A 20,637-nucleotide genomic window follows, 5' to 3' on the forward strand; every position below is an offset into this window, starting at 1 on the left:
TACCTGGTTGTTCTGAGTTGTACTTAAACTGTAGCTGGGCACCAGTGGCTCATACTTATAATCCTAGCTACTCAGGAGGCTGAGATTTTAGGATTATGGTTCGAAGCCAGGCCAGGCAGAAAAGTGAGAGTCTTATCCCCAATTAACCACTCAAAAACTGGAAGTAGAGGTATGGCTCAAAGTGGTAGAACACTAGTCTTGAGCAAAAAGTACTCAGGAACAATGCCCCAGGCCTTGAGGTCAAGTCCCACAACTAAAAGAAAAATAAACTGTAAAGGTTAAAAAAAAAATGTTTTCCTGGCTTCTGCAAGTTTTTTTCTAGCAAATGAAGGGAATGTGTCATGGGAACTTCCGTTTTCTAGCTGGTTGGTCAGAGCTCAGGTCACAGCTGGAATGTGGGAGACTAGATCTGATGGAGGGCAGAGTGGTGATGCAGAGCCCTTACTCTGTGTGGCCTATTCTAATGCCAGGGAGACAGAGTGTTAGTTGAGCTAACTCTCAGGGCACGTGGTGGGAGAGGTGGTTGTATGGGAAATCCCTACACTTTTGAAGCAATGCACGGTGACAGTGGAGTGAGCCCTGAGTACAGAAGGAAATCTTTTTTGCTTTTCTCCCTTTCGCCTGCCTGCAAAACCAGTGAGAAAGCACACCTGCTTCAGTGTGGCATCTGAGTACCCCAGCCAGGCGCACGACGTGGTATAGGCAGGGTAGCCATGTGTCAGCATTTGCTTTTCTGAAAGACAACATTTGTCAACATTGGGCACTTCCCAGGAAACTGCAGATTTTGAACTGCCTACAACTACGTGTGTCACAGAGAATCCATCTCTTCATTGGATGGCTGACATACATACTCTGTCACATGCCCAACCCTCTGGGGTTGTCAAGGACAGGTGACCAGAATATTCTTTGAATGTTCCACTCCCCAGGGCCCTGCCTTACCACAAACCCTAAAGCCAAACCTCCTGTAAGTAGTGACTGAAGTGCCCCCCAGGATGAGGTCACCCAAGTGGTATCTTTACTCAGACCCACATGTGTCAGGTGTAGCTGCTAAGCACAGGGCATCTGGGAGCATGGTGGGGTACCCCTGGAGACCAGGATCCTCAAAATTGGACAACAGTAGCACCAACAGGGAAGGAGCATTTCACATAACACACCTCTTTCTTTTTTACCAACTTGACCTTGCTGCAGTATTTCTGGAAAGAAGAAGAAAAAGGGTTACTTGATGTTCTAGAGCCTGTTTTGTGTGCACCATGGCTAGTGCCAGGGAGCTTTGGTTTCCACGGCCCTCCCAGGACTCACTGTAGGCTTCCTCCTCCGTCAGCACATCAGTGATGTATCTGAAATCAATGCAGGAGACCAGCATCCGGGGATCCTGGCGGGTGTGACAGGAGAAAGAGCCTGGGTCAATTCACAGGCAGATTAGGCTTCTGAGGAGCTACTTATGTGGATCGTGGATCGGTGGAGCTTTTCCTTTCCCGGAAGGGGCCTATGGGATTTATGCCAAATTGTTTGGTCCTGTCATTGCTTGGAGGGAGTCCTTCAGCGGCTCCTTGCCCCTGACAACATCCTGATTTTCACTCCTTCTCCCTCTAGGCAGCTGCTCCCCATGATCAAGCTGACCCTGCAGTGAACCAGAAGGGGATGAAAAAAAAAAAAAAAAAAAAAAAAGAGGGGTGGATGAGGCTGTCCCAGAGCACTCAATGCAAAGAAGAGAGGAATGTGCTCTTAGCTGGCTCACCAGAAGCAAGCACTGGCTCTTGCAATGTGCTTTCCTGGGAAGTGGGAAAACTTCATTTTACTGTTAGAAAGAGAATAATAGAACAGGAACCCCCATCTTCTTGGCTTGGGGGCTGCTTCCTCTTCCTGCTCTCTCCAACTGCCTGCTCAATGCTCCGGCCACATGGGCTAAGTTTTTCACTGGCTCCAGCAGAACAAATGCAAGGAAATCAGGAATTTCACTCCACCACTAGTACTGTACTAGGGTGCTAGAAATTTTAAAAGCTTGTTCAATCCTGAGGCTCTGAGGGTTTTTCTTGGTTTTGTTGTTGTTGTTTTTTTTTTTGCCAGTCCTGGGCCTTGGACTCAGGGCCTGAGCACTGTCCCTGGCTTCTTCCCGCTCAAGGCTAGCACTCTGCCACTTGAGCCACAGCGCCGCTTCTGGCCGTTTTCTGTATATGTGGTGCTGGGGAATCGAACCTAGGGCCTCGTGCATCCGAGGCAGGCACTCTTGCCACTAGGCTATATCCCCAGCCCTTTCTTGGTTTTGTTTTAGGTGGTTGTAGGGCTTGAAATTAGGGCCTGGGCACTGTCCCTGAGCTCTCTTGCTCAAGGCTAGCACTCTACCACTTTAAGCCACAGCTCCACTCCTGGCTTTTGAGTGGTTAATTGGACATAAGAGACTCACAGGAACTTCTCTGTCTGGGTGGCTTTGCACTGTGATCCTCAGATCTCAGCCTCCTGAGTAGCTAGGATTCCAGGTGTGGACCACCAGCACCTGGATTTTTGGATTTTTGTTTGTTTGTTTGAACTCAGGGCCTTTGCAGGCAAGTGCTCTAATATTTGAGCCCCTAATCTTGTTTGCTTTTTTTACTTTTCACTTTAAGTCTTGAGTCAGCCTCAGGTCAATCACAGACTTCCATCTTGCTACCTGTGCCTCCTGTTGGTTGAGATGGAATATCAAGAACATCACAATTAGCCATATCTCCTGAAAAGCTGGGATTACAAATGTTAGCCCCTTTACTGGTCCTGACTGTTCTCTTTTAAGAGAAGTGGCATTGAAACAGGAAACCTGAGGCATATGATGAAAAATTCCTAGCACCTCTCTGGTGGCCCTTAGGCTTTCCATTCTGGTGGTGAACTATTATACCTCTGTGAAAGGCTGACCTTCCCACATCCTTCTCCTTCCAACACCCCCACTCCACTCTCAGTCAGCCAGAGAAGTGAGAGGCCCTGCCTTAGAAGAAGAGCAAGGTCTCATGGCTCCACAGTCTTCAAGGACATGTCGTCCTTGTCTCTAATTTTGCTGCCAAGTAATGAAAACAGCCTTCATTTGTGGAGCACCAGGTTTCACCCAGAGGCAGCTGCACCTCACAGTGGGTAAGCAATGCACTCAAAGCCTCTTAGCTAGTTAGTAGTGAAGGCTAGACTCAGAGCCAAGTCAGCCGGGGTCTGATGTCTACTCCCCTTTAACTCACTCAGAGATTTTATTTTCCGTCCCCAGCAACCAGGTGCTCATCCCTGCCTTAAATAGGTCAAGGAGAAAGAAAACAGCCAAGTACATATCTTTAGAATTCACTGGTAAGCCCTGCCAGAGGCTGCATGGTGAAGACTGCCATGGCTTTGTCTTGCTTTTGGAGTCCAAGTGCCACAAGATGTCTTAATTGTAACAACTTGCTTTTCAGACTTAATGGAGTGCTTTTCTCATTCGGGTTTTAGAATGATTCTGTGAGGTCCCTAGATGTCTGAAGACTATGCTCTTCTTGTAGTCAAGTTGTGGAGGCTTGGAGAATTTGCTTCACATGTTAGAGACCCCCACAGAGGAGGCGGGACTTGAGCTTCCCATTGTCCACTCTGCCTGCATGAGCACCCTTTGTAGGTTGCTTCAAATAGCAGAAAGGGCATAGTACTCGCCTGGCATGGGCAAGGTCCTGGTTCCATTCCCCCCCCCCAAAAAAAAAACAAACTATTATATTTTATTGTGCTGCTGCTTTTTCTCCTTCTTCTTCTTCTCCTTCTTCTTCTTCTCCTTCTTCTTCTTCTTCTTCTTCTTCTTCTTCTTCTTCTTCTTCTTCTTCTTCTTCTTCTTCTTCTTTTTTAGTTTTTTCTGGTTCTGGGGCTTTAACTCTGCCTGGGTGCTGTCCTTGAGCTTATTTGCTGATGGCTAGCACTCTACCACTTCTCCTGGGGGTTAATCGGAGATAAGAATCTCACAGACTTTCCTGCCCAGGCTGGCTTCAAACTGTGATCCTCAGATTCTAGCTTCTGAAGTACCTAGGATTACAGGCATAATCACAGAGACCTGGAGGTTTTGTTGTTTTCTCCCTAAATCATCATCAAAAGGTAAATTGTGAAATGCATTTCATTTAGGAACAAGTATAATAAAATTGAAGACTACTTACCATGTCCACAAGTAACTTCCACAGAGGCTTGAAGGAAAAAAAAGTAATGTTTATAAAACATTGTGTAAAGCAACATTTTTATCCAGCAGGGAATGTACTGGTGGCAAACTCCTGCTGGTATCTAACCATTTAGCCACCCTACCCCAGTGCTGCCTCCTCCCTTCTTGCCTCCTTCCTTTTACTGGTTGTCCCTCTCCTTCTCCTCCAGCCCTTTCTAAACTGTTCCTACTGATTCCTAACAACTACTGGTATCTTTCAGGGAAGAAAAGAGTCAAAACAAATCTCCCTTCCTTTTGGGGACCCACAATGCCTTGGTCTTTGGTCTTTAGAGGGCCATGCAGAGCCAGTCACGTGTCCTGTGTTATGGTGTCACAGGCATGTTTCTCAGTGAGTTACCTTTCCTTCTTGCTTCGCCCACAGGTCCCACACTGCATTCAGAATGGCTGCTGTGGCCAAGTGCACTGCACCTTTCTCTGGGCCAATCTGATTGGGAAGCAAAATACAACATGTTTTAGACATAAAGGAAAAATTTAGCTCTTTAAGCCGGGACATAGTTTATTAATTTAAAGGTGGGAGTAGAGAACTCACCTAAGAAGAAAGAAGAAAGGAAGAAAAGAAAAAAGAAAGGAAGGAAGAGGGGAAGGAAGGGAAGGAAGGGAAGGAAGGAAAGAAGAAAAGGAAGGAAGGCAGCCTCTAGCCTGTATGCCATTGCAAAAGTAGAAAAAAATGCAAAAAACATCAAACAGAGAGTCCAAAGAAATTCTCAATGCCCACTATTAAAATGTTTGCCATGGAGTGGGCATGTGGCTTAGTGGTAGAGTGCTTGCCCTACATGCATGAAGCCCTAGGTTCAATTCCTTAGCACTACATACACAGAAAAAGTCAAAGGGGCACTGTGGCTCAAGTGGGAGAGCAAAAGGAAACCAGGGATAGTGCTCAGGCCCTGAGTTCAAGCCCCAGGACTGGCCAAAAAAGAAAGGTTTGCCATTTCTGGCAGCTATCATGAACACAGAAAGTAACATGCATAATTGGATGGCTTTATTTTACAAATGTATAGAAAGTTTACAAAACAGTATCTAAATTATCACCAGCTGCATTTGTACTATGATGATATACTTTTGCAATTCTGTCAATAAAATTACACTAAAATAGTTATACAAAAAAAAGAAAGACAAGAAATGATGCATCTTACCTTTAGATAACTATACTGTTACTTCATCAGAGTTAATTCTACCCAATCAATCTTAGAAATAAGTCCAGGAATATGGAAAAGGAAGTCAAACTTAGAGAAGTACTGGCCTTTTAGACCACCTAGAATTTTTTCCATGTGGCTAATTCCTGGTGTTTTGTCACTCACAGATAATTCTCTTCCCTCAAGCCAAAACAAAAAACCAAAAATTACCCCTCTGCTCCCTTTTCCACCCAGTTACTCTTACACTGTATGAGTTAGACACCTAAACAATATTGGTAGTGTGGGCTCATGCCCCCCTGAATAGGATGAAACAACACAGACCCTGGTTTGGGGTGCAGAGGTTCATTGCAGCACTTGGTATTGAGATTGCTGCAAAGGTAGTCAGACCACAGTGCGTGTCCCTAAAGTGTGAGAGGGAAGGAGGGAAGGGAAGAATGGGCTCCCAGTGTTGGTCCTGCAACTAGTCAGCACACCATTGTCACTACAGTGTCATTGCTGCTAACTGGTTGGGCTGAGCTGATTCTCTTGTGGAATTGTGCTGGTTATTTTTATGCTAATCAGTGGTCACCAGTATTTAGTCAGGTTGTACAGACGATATACTTGGATTCTTGTCATTGTTCATCTACAGACTCAAAATATAATCATTTTAAGTACCTTCAGAGTGTATAGAGTGTAACTATAATAGCTTTATGATGTTTTTTAAAAATAAAGTCGAATCTTCCATGTTACAATCAAAGTTTAAAAAACAGTATTTAAAAGTGGAAAAGTATTAAAATATTATGGACAAAAAACAAACCATCCAACACTCTCCTCTCTACCACTTGAGCAACACCTGCATGTCTTTGAGAACAAAGTTGCAGATAGCTTCCTTTTTATAAATATGTCAGTGTGTAGCTTCTAAAAACAAGAGCATTCTCCTATATAACCATAACAGAAAGGGAATATAATACTAATGAACATTATTGTCTAGATAGTCTTTAGTCAAATATCCACCAATTTCCCCAATAAGTTATTTTATTTTTCCCTGATCTATATCTAATCCAGGACCCAGCTACATTTAGTTGTCATGTGTCTTTAATCATTTTATGTAAGTTTTCTTCTTTAAATGATATTGACATTTTTAAAAGAATATGGAACAGTTGACATGTACAACATCTTTCAATATGGGCTGTTTTATGGTTCCTTTAAGATTAGAGGGGCTGGGAATATGGCCTAGTGGTAGAGTGCTTGCCTTGTATACATGAAGCCCTGGGTTTGATTCCTCAGCACCACATACATAGAAAAAGCAAGAAGTGGCGCTGTGGCTCAAGAGGTAGAGTGCTAGCCTTGAGCAAAAAGAAGCCAGAGACAGTGCTCAGGCCCTGAGTTCAAGCCCCAGGACTGGAAAAAAAAAAGATTAGATTCATTTTGGGTGCCAGTGGCTCACATCTGTAATCCTAGCTTCTCAAGAGGCTGAGATCTGAGGATCTCCGTTCAAAGTCAGCCCTGGAAGGGAAATCCTTGGGACTATTATCTCCAATTAACCACCAAAAAGATGGAGGCAGAGCTGTGACTCAAGTGGTAGAGCCCTAGCCTTTAGTGTAAAAGCTAAGAGACAGCACTCAGTCCATGAGTTTAAGCCCTAGTACCAGTAAACACATTCAAGAAAGATAAGATTCAAGTTCTACATGTTTTTGCATAATCGCTGCTAAGTGGTGGTACCATTTTGTTTTATTATAGGGTTATGATACACCTTGGTTGCCTTAGTGTCTGTTAGGTTTCCCCACTGTGAGGTTGCCATTTTTCTTTAAGTAATGAGATTACTATTGCCCCCAAGTTTAGCATCCATGATAACTCAATTAACAACAGCTACAATGGCTGCAATGCAGTGATTCCTATACCACCATTTGTCTTATATTCATGTGTTTAATTTGTATTCCACTGTAATGATGGGCTTTCCCTGATTCATTATCTGATTACAAGCCGTTATTATCATATTTGTCCTGTTTTTTTTAACTTTTTTTTTTTTTTTTTTTTTTTTGCCAGTCCTGGGCCTTGTACTCAGGGCCTGAGCACTGCCCCTAGCTTCTTTTTGCTCAAGGATAAGCACTCTGCCACTTGAGCCACAGCACAACTTCTGGCCATTTTCTCTATATGTGGTGCTGGGGAATTGAACCCAGGGCTTCATGTATTCAAGGCAAGCACTCTTACCACTAGGCCATATCCCCAGACCCATCATATTTGTTCTAATGCTTAAATTGTTACAGTTTCAGCCAGTGAGAATTTTTTTCACAGTGACATCTTTCAAGGCAAGGCAAGTTGACTTCGTCTTCAAGAAAGTCAATAAAGGCAATATGGAAAGTACATTCTCTTGTGCCTGTCTGTACGTGGAAGTGAAGCTGGGCAGAGGTAGGAAAAGGATGTGTTATCAGGGGATAAGGAGAAAGTTCAACTGCTGGACTTAACTGTGTTTGAATCTCTCTATACAACTGCACTTCTTCATGCTTAGACCTTACGTTTTAGATTTCTGACTGTTAAGTTTAGATCTAGCATCCCCCCGCCCCTGAGAGTCTCATGTGTTAAAACTTGACCACCAGCCTGTGGAGCTATTGGTGGATGGTGGAGACACTGGGAACTAAGGCCAAGTAGAAGGAAGTTATATCACTGGGGAGGTGTCTTTGAAGGGGATATTGGAACTGAGGTCCTCCTCCTATCTCTTTGCTTCCTAGCTGCCCTGAGATGAGCAGCCTTTTATGCCACATGCTCCAACTGCCCTGATGTCCTGCCTCACCACCAGCCCGAAGTATAGGTCCATCCAACCATGTTATGAATCCTCTAAAGCTATGAACCAAAATAAATCTTGCCTTCTTTGAAGTAGATTTTCTCAGGTATTTTGTCACAGCAATGGAAAATCAGCTAATAGACTGACCTAGACACAAAAAGGTACATGATCTTCTGCCTAACTTTGCTTTTCTGTGTCTTTCCTTAATAACGCCTTCCATAAGGCTAATATGACTCAGATTCTCTCTCCCCAGAAAAGGGTGTCGCTTTAGCCCTTTGTCCTGTAGGTCATGTTTTCCAAGCCTGGGAGAGAGACAAGTGTGCAAGGGCAGGGAGCTCTCAGGATCCAAATGCCTCCAGGCTCAAGTCTTACAGAAAAGAACAGATGACTTCAAAACACCGATGAGTTAAATACCTCAAGCCATAATTTATGTGAATGAAATGTTTTAAAATTGGAAACCAATCTCTTGTTTCACACTTGTGGCAATCAAAGGACATCTTAGAGCTTAAGGAACATTATTTATAAAGTCTTTTTTACAAAATAGGTTCCTTACCCATCTGAGTTGCCCATCACTGGTCAGCTGCCGGTAGAAGCCTCTGAAGTCCCCAACAATGTCCTTGAGGTCTTTGTGAAGCACATGGTGGGTGAGGGCATTCACAGCACAGACAACTATTAAAGAAGGATTTCATCTGTGTTCATGTTTTAATATACAGACAAGACATGAAAATACTACAAGCAGTGTAGCTATTTCATGGAAAAAGCTTAGCAACAAAATATACATGCTTTATAAAATTACCCTAAACACCTCTTCTGTCATTTAAAAATAAGAAAAAGCTGGTGCTTGTGGCTTATGCCTGTAATCCTAGATACTCAGGAGCCTGAGATCTGAGGACTGCAGTTCAAAGCCAGCCCGGGCAGGAAAGTCTGTGATATTCTTATCTTCAATTAACCACCAGAAAACCAGAAGTAGTGCTGTGGCTCAAAGTGGTAGAGCACTAGCCTTGAGCAAAAAGAGCTCAGGGATAGTGCCTAAGCCCTGAGTTCAAGCCCCACAACAAACTAAAAATTAAACAAATAAATAAGAAAAGAGAAATAACTTTTCACTATGGACAAGTATAGAAAATACCGAAGTACATAATATAGCACACTATTAAAGATTAAATGAAGCTGAATGTGGTGGTGCGTGCCTGTAATTCACACCAGCACTAGCAAGGCTAGGACAGCAAAAGCTGCATAGGCAAGAGACCTTGCCTGCCCACCCTTCAAAAAAAAAAGATGAGATAAAATTAATTTTCAACTAGCATAATATTTATATATGAAATGTTAACATATATAAATCACTATTTTCATAAACATTTAGTAAGTAGTTTGAAGGATAAACTTAATTTTCCCTAGTATTATCATTAATTACTTAATCTTGGTGCTTTAAAAGGATTCATTGTTTAATTCTTAAAAGGATTCATTGTTAATACTTTAAAAAGATTCATTATTTAAGATGAAGAGGGATTGGGGATGTAACTAAGTAATTGAAACCTATCTAGCATGTGTGAGACCCTCGGTTTGATACTTACCAAGGAATGATGGAAAATATTAAGTAATAGATTATATGCAAAAGACCTTCTATTCTTTGCACATTCTAGGAAACAGTGTATGGGGCCAATGACCAAAATAGTAAAATCATCACCAAGGCAATCAATTTATTGTAAAATATCTAATCACTTACTGTTTGATATTATGCCACTTTAATAGTAAACTCTTTAGGTCACTTACTAAGATAGTTACTGGGCACATTCAGATCCTATGGGGTCAACATTCTGAAAGCAGCTTCACACTCCAAGGATGCACCTAGCCTCTGAGATAGCTCCTAATCAGTGTAGGATTTAAGGCTGAATTGGCCATTCTAGGTACTCTGGGGTTTTGTTGATGGAATATACCGTCATTCCCAATCAGAGAGCCACTCCTCCTGTAATTTACTCCTCAGATTGTGAGAACACAGAATTATCCTTGTTTCTTGATAGCTGATTTCTTGGGCTTAAAAATGATCAGATAAAGGAAAGTGGTGCTGTGGCTAAAGTGGTAGAGCACTAGCCTTGAGCTGAATTGCTCAGGGGCAGCACCCAGGCCCAGAATTCAAGCCCCATAACCACCCCCCCCCCCCCACACACACAAAGATCCAAAAATGATCTGATAAGTACATCAGTAACTCAGGGTGAGGCATTGGAGTATTGGTCTATCATTATCTATGTTCAACTTGGCCTCATGGCCTTGATTATTGCTGTAAATCACTGTGGCTTGAATCACAATAGAAAATGCCTCTATTAAAAGCTAAGAATGAGAATGAGGGGCTGGGGATATGGCCTAGTAGCAAGAGTGTTTGCCTCGTATACATGAAGCCCTGGGTTCGATTCCCCAGCACCATGTATACAGAAAACGGCCAGAAGTGGCACTGTGGCTCAAGTGGCAAAAAGAAGCCAGGGACAGTGCTCAGGCCCTGAGTCCAAGGCCCAGCACTGGCAAAAAGAAAAAAAAGAAAGCTAAGAATGACCTCACTTTTTATGGCTCTAAGAGATAAATTATCTGAAGCATGTGGTTTTTCCTTGCTCAACATGAGGGCATTGCAAGAAGTTAAGTAAAACTTGCTATGTTCACGAGAAATGGTATATGACCCCTAGAACAATATAGGTTTTCATATTTTATGGGGATGGGTGGAGATTCATCTGCAGAAAACTGGCCCTTGAAAGGCAGCTGGCTTGCTGACTTAACTTATGGTTTTCTCCTGTGACCCCGGCATGGTTGAACATTCAGTAAGGCTTGTGGATGACCATAGGTAATAGAGCCCAGGTAGTGACATGAACCTTTATGGCTATATATTTTGTGTGTATTTAAAAGTTCTTCTAATTAATGTTACCCTCTTTTTCTTTTCCTGCTTTTTGTAAACCAGTTTTGCTTATATTATACATGACACTTCACATTTGTCTAAACTCACACACTACAGAATACCAAGAGTGAATCTTAATTTCCACTATAGACTTTGGGCGATCAGGATGCCTCACGGGGGTCTGCTGACTGTCACAACTGTACATTTATAACTTTATTTTGCTGTGAACTTAAAATTTCTCTACAAAGATGAAAACATTTAAAATACTTTAAAAGCAGGAGAAAAAATGAATAATTAAATGAATTAAAATGCTTGGGAAAAAACAATGAAAAATGATATTGGTATATTCTCTGCACTAGAAAACTGCCTCCCCTTCCTATCTTTCTCTCACACTCAGCACTCACTTCATGGTAGTGAAGTAAGTGCTATCTCTTTCTCTCTCTCTTTTCTTTTCCTTCTCCCTCTCACTATCTCTCTTATCTCTGTCTCTTCCTGATTAGATTAAATGGGCTGATAAAGGGTGCATGAGACCCAAATGAGATAACAGAATTTCCCGCCTTTGGCATGAGTACCATGTAATGGTTAGTGAGATGGTGGTGACTCTGTTAAATATGTAGCAAGGTCAAAGTTAAAATGGATCTGTCACACTGTGGTCTGGAAAAGGTGGTAGCCAATGTTTTGAGCACAAAAGAAGCACATATTAAAGTCATAAAGCGATGGGAGTTGGTTTACCCCTGCCCAAGACATTTATCATGACTGAGAGTGGGAAAAAGAAGGGGTCCTACAAATGGGACTGCATCAAACTGCAGAGCTTCTGCACGGCAAAGGACATAGCTCGCAAGATAAACAGAAAGCCCACAGACTGGGAGAAGATCTTTACCACCCATTCAACAGACAAAGGCCTCATATCTAAAATATATGCAGAACTAAAATAATTACCTTCTTCCAAAACAAAACCACAAAGAACCAATAGCCCCCTCATCAAGTGTGCTAAAGACTTAGAAAGAGACTTCTCTGATGAGGAAATGAGAATGGCCAAGAGACATATGAAAAAATGCTCTACATCACTGGCCATAAAAGAAATGCAAATCAAAACAACATTGAGATTCCATCTCACCCCAGTAAGAATGTCCTATATCAAGAAAACTAACAATAACAACTGTTGGAGGGGATGTGGCCAAAAGGGAACCCTACTTCATTGTTGGTGGGAATGTAAACTGGTTCAGCCACTCTGGCAAGCAGTATGGAGATTCCTCAGAAGGCTAAATATAGAACTCCCCTATGACCCAGCAGCCCCACTTTTGGGTATCTATCCAAAAGACCACAAACAAAATCACAGTAATGCCACCAGCACAACAATGTTCATAGCAGCACAATTTGTCATAGCAAGTATCTGGAACCAACCCAGATGCCCCTCAGTAGACGAATGGATCAGGAAAATGTGGTACATATACACAATGGAATTTTATGCCTCTATCAGAAAGAATGACATTGTCCCATTTGTAAGGAAATGGAAGGACTTGGAAAAAATTATACTAAGTGAAGTGAGCCAGACCCAAAGAAACATGGACTCTATGGTCTCCCTTATTGGGAATAATTAGTACAGGTTTAGGCAAGTCATAGCAGAGCATCATAAGGCCCAATAGCTATACCCTTATGAACACATAAGATGATGCTAAGTGAAATGAACTCCATGTTATGGAAACAATTGTTATATCACAGTTGTAACTACTTTCAACGTCCCATGTGTATCTGTAGCTTCTATTATTGATGATGTTCTTGTATCACCTTCCTGTGGTTGTACCTACACTATCTCTGTAATCTTATCTGAGTATATTGGAAACCGTGTATACTGGTATTGGAACTAGGAAATTGAAAGGGAATACCAAAATTGAGAGACACGGTAAAAAAAGACAAAAGCAATACTTGCAAAACTGTTTGGTCGGGGGTGGGGGGGGAAGGGAAAGGGGGAGGAGGGAAGGCGATATGAGGGATGAGGTAACAAACAGTACAAGAAATGTATCCAATGCCTAACGTATGAAACTGTAACCTTTGTACATCAGTTTGATAATAAAAATTTGAAAAAAAAAAAAAAAGAAGAAAGAAGGAAGGGGTCCTAGACACTGAGCTCAGCTCATCCCACAAGAGCCACTCATTGATCTCAGCGCAGGTCCCTCCGCTGCGCACCCAAGTGCACAAAGCTCAAATTTGGCTGTTAATGGTGATTCCAATGGCCTGTCTTATGCCGCGTAAACTCATTGTGTGGTTTATGAAACCTTCGGGGACCATGCTATATGGTTTGTGGTATGGAGAAAAGGACAGCAGCTTCTTAAAGTGCTCAATACCTAGCCTGGGGCAATTAGAGTTGCAGAGATGCTGAAACAGCTCTCAAATATACCTCAGCCAGCCACCACTACCTTGGGGAAGGCTTTTACAGGAAATCATCCGCTTGGCTGTGGGGTGGGGGAGAGGACTAACTCCTGCCTGGTCCTGGAGGGAAGCAGTCCCTCTCTCAGCAACTTGTACACACTAACACACAGGAACTCTCACATTGCTCTGTGACCCTGCCTTTTATGCCTGTCTCCCCAATGGGTTTCTGTGCTCCTTGTCGGTAGAACTCTTATTTTCATCATACCTCTTCCATTTAAAAATGCCTTCTCTAGTGTCCAGCAGAAGGCTGGATACACAGCAGCTCATAAGGCCAAATCTGTAGAAGACTGACTCCCTGGACTGAGATAAGTGTGGCCAGGGAGAAGCTGTGGTATACACACAAACACACACACACATACACACACACACACTTGTTCAACCTTATTTATTTTTATTTTGTTTTGGTGTTTTTTTTTTTTTTGCCAGTCCTGGGGCTTGAACTCAGGGCCTGAGCACTGTCCCTGGCTTCTTTTTGCTCTAGCACTCTACCAGTTGAGCCACAGCACCACTTCCAGCTTTTTCTATATATGTGGTGCTGAGGAATCGAACTAGGGCTTCATGTATACAAGGCGAGCACCACTAGGCCATATTCCCAGCCCATTTTATTTATTTTTGTCTAGTCTTTGGGCTCCAACTTAGGGCCTGGGCACTGTCCCTGGGCATTTTTACTCAAGGCTAGCACTATACCACTTGAGCCACAGCTCCATTTCTGGTTTTTGTTAGTTAATTAGGCATAAGAGTTTCATGTACATTCCTGCCAGGGCTGGCTTTGAACTGCAATCCTCAGATCTCAACCTCCTGAGTAGCTAGGACTACAGACCAGAGCCACCAGCACCCAGCTTCTTGCTCACCTTTTCAAAAAAAAATTTTTTTTTTGGCCAGTCCTGGGCCTTGGACCCAGGGCCTGAGCACTGTCCCTGGCTTCCTTTTTTTTTTTTTTTTTTTTCCCTCAAGGCTAGTACTCTACCACTTGAGCCACAGCATCAGTTTTGGCTGTTTTCTATATATGTGGTGCTGAGGAATCGAACCCAGGGCTTCATGTATACAAGGCAAGCACTCTTGCCACTAGGCCATATTCCCAGCCTTGCTCACCTTTTATCTTATTAACAATATTAAAAATTTCCCTACAACTAGGCCTTTCCCCCAGTTAGCTGGAAGATAGACAGTGCATATACAGGGCAAGGTCCCTAGCAGAGTGGAGTGGAGAAGCTGTTTTCCCCTTCTTTGGCCTTCAATCTTCAACTTGTCACAACTCAGCTTCAGTCCCTAATGATGCACTGAAAGTGATCTGGCAAAGGTCACTTTTTATCCTTCTTGAATTGTGAATGATGTGTATGGATTGCATACACAGTGAAAGCTGCATTTAAGTGATCTGGACACTGAGTGCCCCTGCCATCATGGTGGTGGGCTGGGCCTTATTTCTGGAAAGAGCTCCATGTCACCGTGGAGATCCTGTCCAGCTCTGAGAATCATTCCATTCTGTTCGGGGTCTTCAGGTTAGGAAAATGCCAAGAGGTGTTTGTACACAGCTCAGTGTATACCCCCAGAGAAGCTATTCTTGAAGTGGACATGCTGTAAAACAACTTGTGAACCAACTCAGCATATATCACCATGAGCCTTGCTTCCTGAATTCACCACCGCTCTGTCTCCTCAGCCTTGGTCCCTCACCTGCTTGTAACTCATGGCTACATAGAGCCTTGAATACCTCGAGCAGGTGAGTGATGTGCTGGCAGTTATCACCTGACACAGAAATGGATCCAGCCATCTACACATGACTTCAAGAAGAGTGGCCAAAGGCTGGGGATGTGGCTTAGTGGTAGAGTGCTTGCCTAGCATGCATAAAGTCCTGAGTTTGATTGCTCAGTTCCACATAAACAGAAAGAGAGAAAAATAAAACAAGAGTGGCCAAGTGCCACCACATTTTAACTTCTCCTAGCAAAACTACTAACAATGTAATGTGTTTACTCCCTGTGAGCAGTGCAATTACAGAGAAAAACGTGGAGAAATGAAGCATCATGGCTTCTCAAGAGACCCACTCACCAACTTCAGTGCCCTTCCCTAGAGTGAAGGTAAAGCCACAGCCCATGAGTCCATCTTCTGCGTCAGTTTCTATGACAACGTAGGCCACTGAGTAATCAGGATCGGTGTGCTGCAAGAGTTTGGAAGCCGAGAGTACCATGAGAATGACACATAAGTACAGAAAGTGCAACCAGGCTCTGGTATCTCCCACCTGTAATCCTAGCTATTTAGGAGGCTGAGAGCTGAGGATTGCAGATTGAAGCCAGCCCAAGCAGAAAGGCCCATGTCACTAATTATCTTCAATTAATCAGCAAAAGCTAGAAGTGGAGGTGTAGGTCAAGTGAAAAAGGGAAAAAGCTAAAGGAGAGTGCCAAAGCCCTTAGTTCAAGCCCCAGTACTGGTATAAAAAAGAATGGAAATTGTAATGAGAGATATGCAAGAAGGGTCCCAATCATATGTGACAGGAGCTCTGAATGGACCAAGGGAAAGTGCTCATGAAGGTATACATTGGCTTTACAAGTACAGTGCACACATTTTGGGGTAGGATGGAATTGAACCCATGACCTTGTGCATACTAAGCTCAAACTCTACCACTGAACTTCACCAAGCCTAAATGTATGTTTTGTTTTTAAAGGAGGAAAGATATTTTCATCCGAGAGTTTTGGAGGTTTTAGTTCATGGTCAGCACCTGGTCCACAGCTTTGGGCCTGAAGGTAGCAGGGCTTCACAGCGGCACAGAGGTATGAGGCAGAGCAAAGCTTCTGACCTCAGGCTGCCAGGAAGCACAGAGAACAAGTGTACATATTTTCACATCAGTGTACAATGATTTTTAAAAATGGCATTCAGCTCAATTTTGAACATTGGAGGCTTTTTGCTGTTGTTGGTGGTGGTGCACCTATGCTGGGGCTTAAACCTGGGGCTTCACATGTGCTAGGCAAGTATTTACTCCACCATTTGAAGTATGCTCCCAGCCTTTGTAAAAATTAATTTGAAATTTTTGTTTATACCAGTACTGGGTCTTGAACTCAGGGCCTGTGTACTGTCCCTTAGCTTTTTCTTTTTTTTTTTTTTTTTTTTTTTTGGCCGGTCCTGGGCCTTGAACTCAGGGCCTGAGCACTGTCCCTGGCTTCTTCCCGCTCAAGGCTAGCACTCTGCCGCTTGAGCCACAGCGCCGCTTCTGGCCGTTTTCTGTATATGTGGTGCTGGGGAATCGAACCTAGGGCCTCGTGTATCCGAGGCAGGCACTCTTGCCACTAGGCTATATCCCCAGCCCCCCTTAGCTTTTTCAATGAAGGCTGGAGCTCTGCCTCATGCGTGGGCCATGCCCTTCCTCTTCCAGCTTTTGGCTGGTTAATGGGAGGTACGAGTCTCACAAACTCTCCTGTCTGGGCTGGCTTCAGAGCTCAAGTCACAGCTTCCCGAGTTGTTAGGATTACAGATGTGAGCCACTGACACCTGATTAAGTTCTTCTTTTTCTTTTTCCTTTTTTTTTTTTTTTTTTTTTTTTTTTTTTGGCCAGTCCTGGAGCTTGGGCTCAAGGCTTGAGCACTGTCCCTGGCTTCTTTTTGCTCAAGGCTAGCACTCTGCCACTTGAACCACAGTGTCACTTCTGGCTATTTTCTATATATGTGGTGCTGGGGAATCAAACCTAGGGCTTCATGTATAAGAGGCAAGCATTCTTGCCACTAGGCCATATTTCCAGCCCCCTAATTTTTTCTTTCAGACAAGGTCTTGCCACTACTTTAAGGTTGGAGACCTGTGGGATCAAGAGTAGGTTTGTCTTCAGTCTTCTCGGGGACAGTGTCCAACATCTCTAACTGCTCAGGGCTACAGTAGAAAGACCCAGGAGCCCACAGACAATGAGCAAAGAAGAGGCAAAGTACTGCTGGAGATGAGCATGGGTCAGCTGGGCTGTGAGCTCACAGCCAGGGGCCTCGCTTGAAGTGCTGGGAAGAAAGCAACTAGCAAATATCTGCAGATCGGAGCACCTCTTGTTTTTTTAACAAGGTCAGTAAGAAACCATAACAAGAAGGCCAAATGTGGTCATCCATGCATCTAATCCCAGCTACTTGGGAGGTGGAGCTCTATTTTGGTTTAAGGCTAGCCCAGGAGAAAAGTTAGAACACGTCCCATGTCAACAAACAAGCTAGGCACAGTGGTTTACCCAACTACACAGGAGGCAAAGTAGGTGGTTTGTGGTCCAAGGCTAGTCCTAGCCAAATAAATAAATAAGTAAATAAATAAATAAAGTGCAAGATCTTATCTGAAAACTAACTAATGTGCAAAAACAGCTTGGTAGAATACTTGCTTTGCAAATGCATGGTCCTGAGTTCAAATGCCAGTACACCAAACTAGAAATCGCAAAAAGAAGCTTTAAGACTATAAGGTCAGTTTCAGGGCTCTTTCCCAAAGAAATGTTCTACTTCTCATCAGGAAGGTTCACTTTCCTGCTGACTGCTAAGAAGTAGGGAAATGCTGAGTTCAGCACTGCCTGAGGGGGAATGAAGCCTTTATGTAGAAAACTGCCAAGTGGCATTCTGCACAGAAGGCCCCAAGAGTCAGCACACCACACTCATCTCTCTCCTGAAGAGTAATGTTCAAGTGTTTATGAGCTTGTAACACAGCATTCAGATAATGTTCCCTCACCCAGAGTTTATACACTATCACGTGGGCGCAGAAACAAATTCCACCTCTTAAACTTGCCTATACTAAACCTATCTTAACACCTGACAAATTCAGTCAAGTTCTGGTCAGTCTGTCCTGCTTGAATGTCCTTAAATGTAAGGAATAACAGTGGCCAGGACTTGCCCTCTTGTCTTGAGAGCATTTTCTGTGTTGGGCTCTACTGGGGCACCTCATTCATGTGAATGAAGTAGATACTATTGTCTCAGTATACAGATGAGAAAACCAAGCTCACTAAAACTCACAGGCACTGAAAAGGCAGTTGTTCTCAGTTAGAGCTTTGGGTTTTACAAATTGGTAACATTTCAAACAGTTATTTGGAAATCAACAAAGAATTGTAAAGGGTTATTTTAAATAGCCATTTGCCACAATATAAGAAGGGACACAGTCTTTTTACATTGCAAGATAAAGCTGGACACTAGTATCTCTAGTCTGTAATCTAGCTATTTGGAAGAATGAAAATGGGAAGGTCACTGTTCAAGGCCTGTCCAGAAAACTTCACAAAATCCCTTCTCAATCCATAGCTGGGTACAACATGTGAGCCTGTTGTCCTAGTTTTGCGGGGCTATGATTGGGAGAATTACAGTTCTAAGTCAGTCTGGAGAGAAAAGTTGTAGAAATTCCATCTCAACAGAAGATACTGGGTGAGGTGGCTCACACCTGTCATCCCAGCTAAGATGGGAAGCAAAAATGGAAAGTCATCTAGGCAAGAAGGGAGAGTATCTCAAAAGAATAAAATAACCAGTGTACCAGGCACTGGAGGCTCATCCCTGTAATCCAAGCTTCTCAGAAGGCTGAGATCTGAGGATCACAATTCAAAGCCAGCCAGGGAAGAAAAGTCTGAGAGACTACTCCTGATTAGTAAGCAAAGGACTTTGAGTTCAAACTCCAACACTGCTAAAAGGATGAAAAAAAAAGGAGGGAGGAAACAGGAAAAGGGATGGGCTCAAGTAGTAGAATGCCAGGTCCCAGGTTCAATTCTCCAGTAAAACATGTGCATGCCTGTGTGCATGCACACACACACAAACACACACACACACACACACACAAAGCTAACCTTAGACTAGAGAATATTATTTTGCATTTGATAACTTCAGCATATTCTGAGAAGTCTATCTCTTAGAAAAAAATCCAGATTCATCAGGAAGGACAGAGAATGTAATGAACACCAAGTTTGCTCACACTGTGACTTAGAGTCTCTGGTATACTTCCATACAGCCACTGCATTGAAGGCAACTCTACTTTCCTAGTGTAGCTGTCTCCCTGGTGGAGGAGGGGAAGGATCCAGCACCAAGCCCCAGAGGAATACCCTGCTGCATAGACCAGGAAGCACTGTATTACACTTGGGCAGACAACTGGGGAAGGGGGTCCCTCTAGGTTTTGAACTTGGGGCCTTGCATTTGCTAGGCAGGCGCTCTACCACTTGAGCCGCACCCCCCAGCCCAAAAGGCCTAACTCTTTACCGTGGCAAATCCTTTCTAACATGCTGGTGGGCACAGGAGTCTCATGTGTGCGCCCTCCCTACGACTCAGTTGTTAGGCACTTGTTCTCCCATCTCACAGTTGGACCTTCGAGGTCCGGAGAGCTCTGGGTCGTCCTCAAGTCACACAGCAAGTTGGGGCGGAGGCAGGGTCAACACCCACATCTCCCAGCCGGACTTTCGAGGTGCCGTCACCACAGACGCCCTCAGGTCTCCCGCTAGGGAGCAGCCAGGACGGTGTTAGGGGTTCCAGGGAGTGGACCTGAGCAAAACCCACTTGTTGCACAGTATGACTTTCCCCCTTTCTAGAAATCCGTGAGAGGTACAGGCAAAGCAGAGGCATTGTCAGTGTGGGCGAAGGGATTAATTAAAGAGGGGGGCTTCCCGCACTTCACTGTGAGCCGTCCCCCCACCCCCCCGCGGCCCGGGCGTCGGCAGGGGGGACCCCAGGAGGCTGGTCAGTGCTTACCATGGCGTCCGAGCCGTGGCCCCCCAGTGACGTGGGGAAGCGCACGTCGCAGACCGAGAGCCGGGAGATCCTGCCCCGCACCATGTTGCCAGCCGCGCTCCCCGGACCAGGTCCCAGATCTCGGCTACCCCAGGGTGGAGGGGCGGAGCTTCCTGGGGGTGGGGCGCGCTCCGCGGGCACTGATTGGGTGTGCCACCTGGGGCGTAGCCGAGAGCTGAACTTGGACTTGCTGAGCTCTGCCCTTACCAGCATGGTTCGCTAGCGTGCTCACGCTCTCCGTGGCTTCAACCAGGGTCACACAGGACGCTTGACGAGGAGGGGGCTACACGTGTAGTCTGCATCTCACCTATAGTCATATTTGCTTTCTCAGGGTCTGAAAGCCAGCCAGCCAGCCTGCCTGCCTCCCTTTCTCCCCTATCCTTCTCCTCTCCCTGCCCCTCCTCCTGCTATACTTTCTCCCTTCCTTCCACTCAGGGCTAGGCAGGCTCTCTGCTGCTATGCCACTATTCCACTTCTGCAGATTACTTTTGACATAGGTCACAATTTCTCTCGTGCACTTGGTAACATTTTCCTTCCCACCTTTTCTGGGATGACAGACATAAAGCACA

At 44.2% G+C, this 20,637-nt stretch overlaps 1 protein-coding gene across 3 annotated transcripts in view; it reads right to left on the reverse strand.

Annotated features, from left to right (window-relative positions):
• Enosf1 (enolase superfamily member 1) overlaps positions 1-20,157 on the reverse strand; it is a 33,572-nt gene extending 13,415 nt beyond the window's left edge. The window contains exons 1-8 of one of the 3 annotated variants that reach the window (XM_048363604.1): positions 20,030-20,157; positions 15,420-15,528; positions 8,625-8,740; positions 4,515-4,601; positions 4,119-4,145; positions 1,300-1,372; positions 1,155-1,193; positions 651-733 (exon numbers count right to left, since the gene is read on the reverse strand). In XM_048363604.1, the coding sequence (XP_048219561.1) occupies positions 651-733; positions 1,155-1,193; positions 1,300-1,372; positions 4,119-4,145; positions 4,515-4,601; positions 8,625-8,740; positions 15,420-15,528; positions 20,030-20,113 (618 nt within the window). In that variant the 5' untranslated portion in view covers positions 20,114-20,157. The remainder of the gene's footprint in view (positions 1-650; positions 734-1,154; positions 1,194-1,299; positions 1,373-4,118; positions 4,146-4,514; positions 4,602-8,624; positions 8,741-15,419; positions 15,529-20,029) is intronic. The other 2 variants (XM_048363605.1, XM_048363606.1) reach the window with 2 other exon arrangements.
• Between the last annotated feature and the right edge of the window lie 480 nt (positions 20,158-20,637).

This window comes from Perognathus longimembris, chromosome 15 (assembly GCF_023159225.1).
Source record: "Perognathus longimembris pacificus isolate PPM17 chromosome 15, ASM2315922v1, whole genome shotgun sequence".
NCBI classification, from domain to species: Eukaryota; Metazoa; Chordata; class Mammalia; order Rodentia; family Heteromyidae; genus Perognathus; species Perognathus longimembris.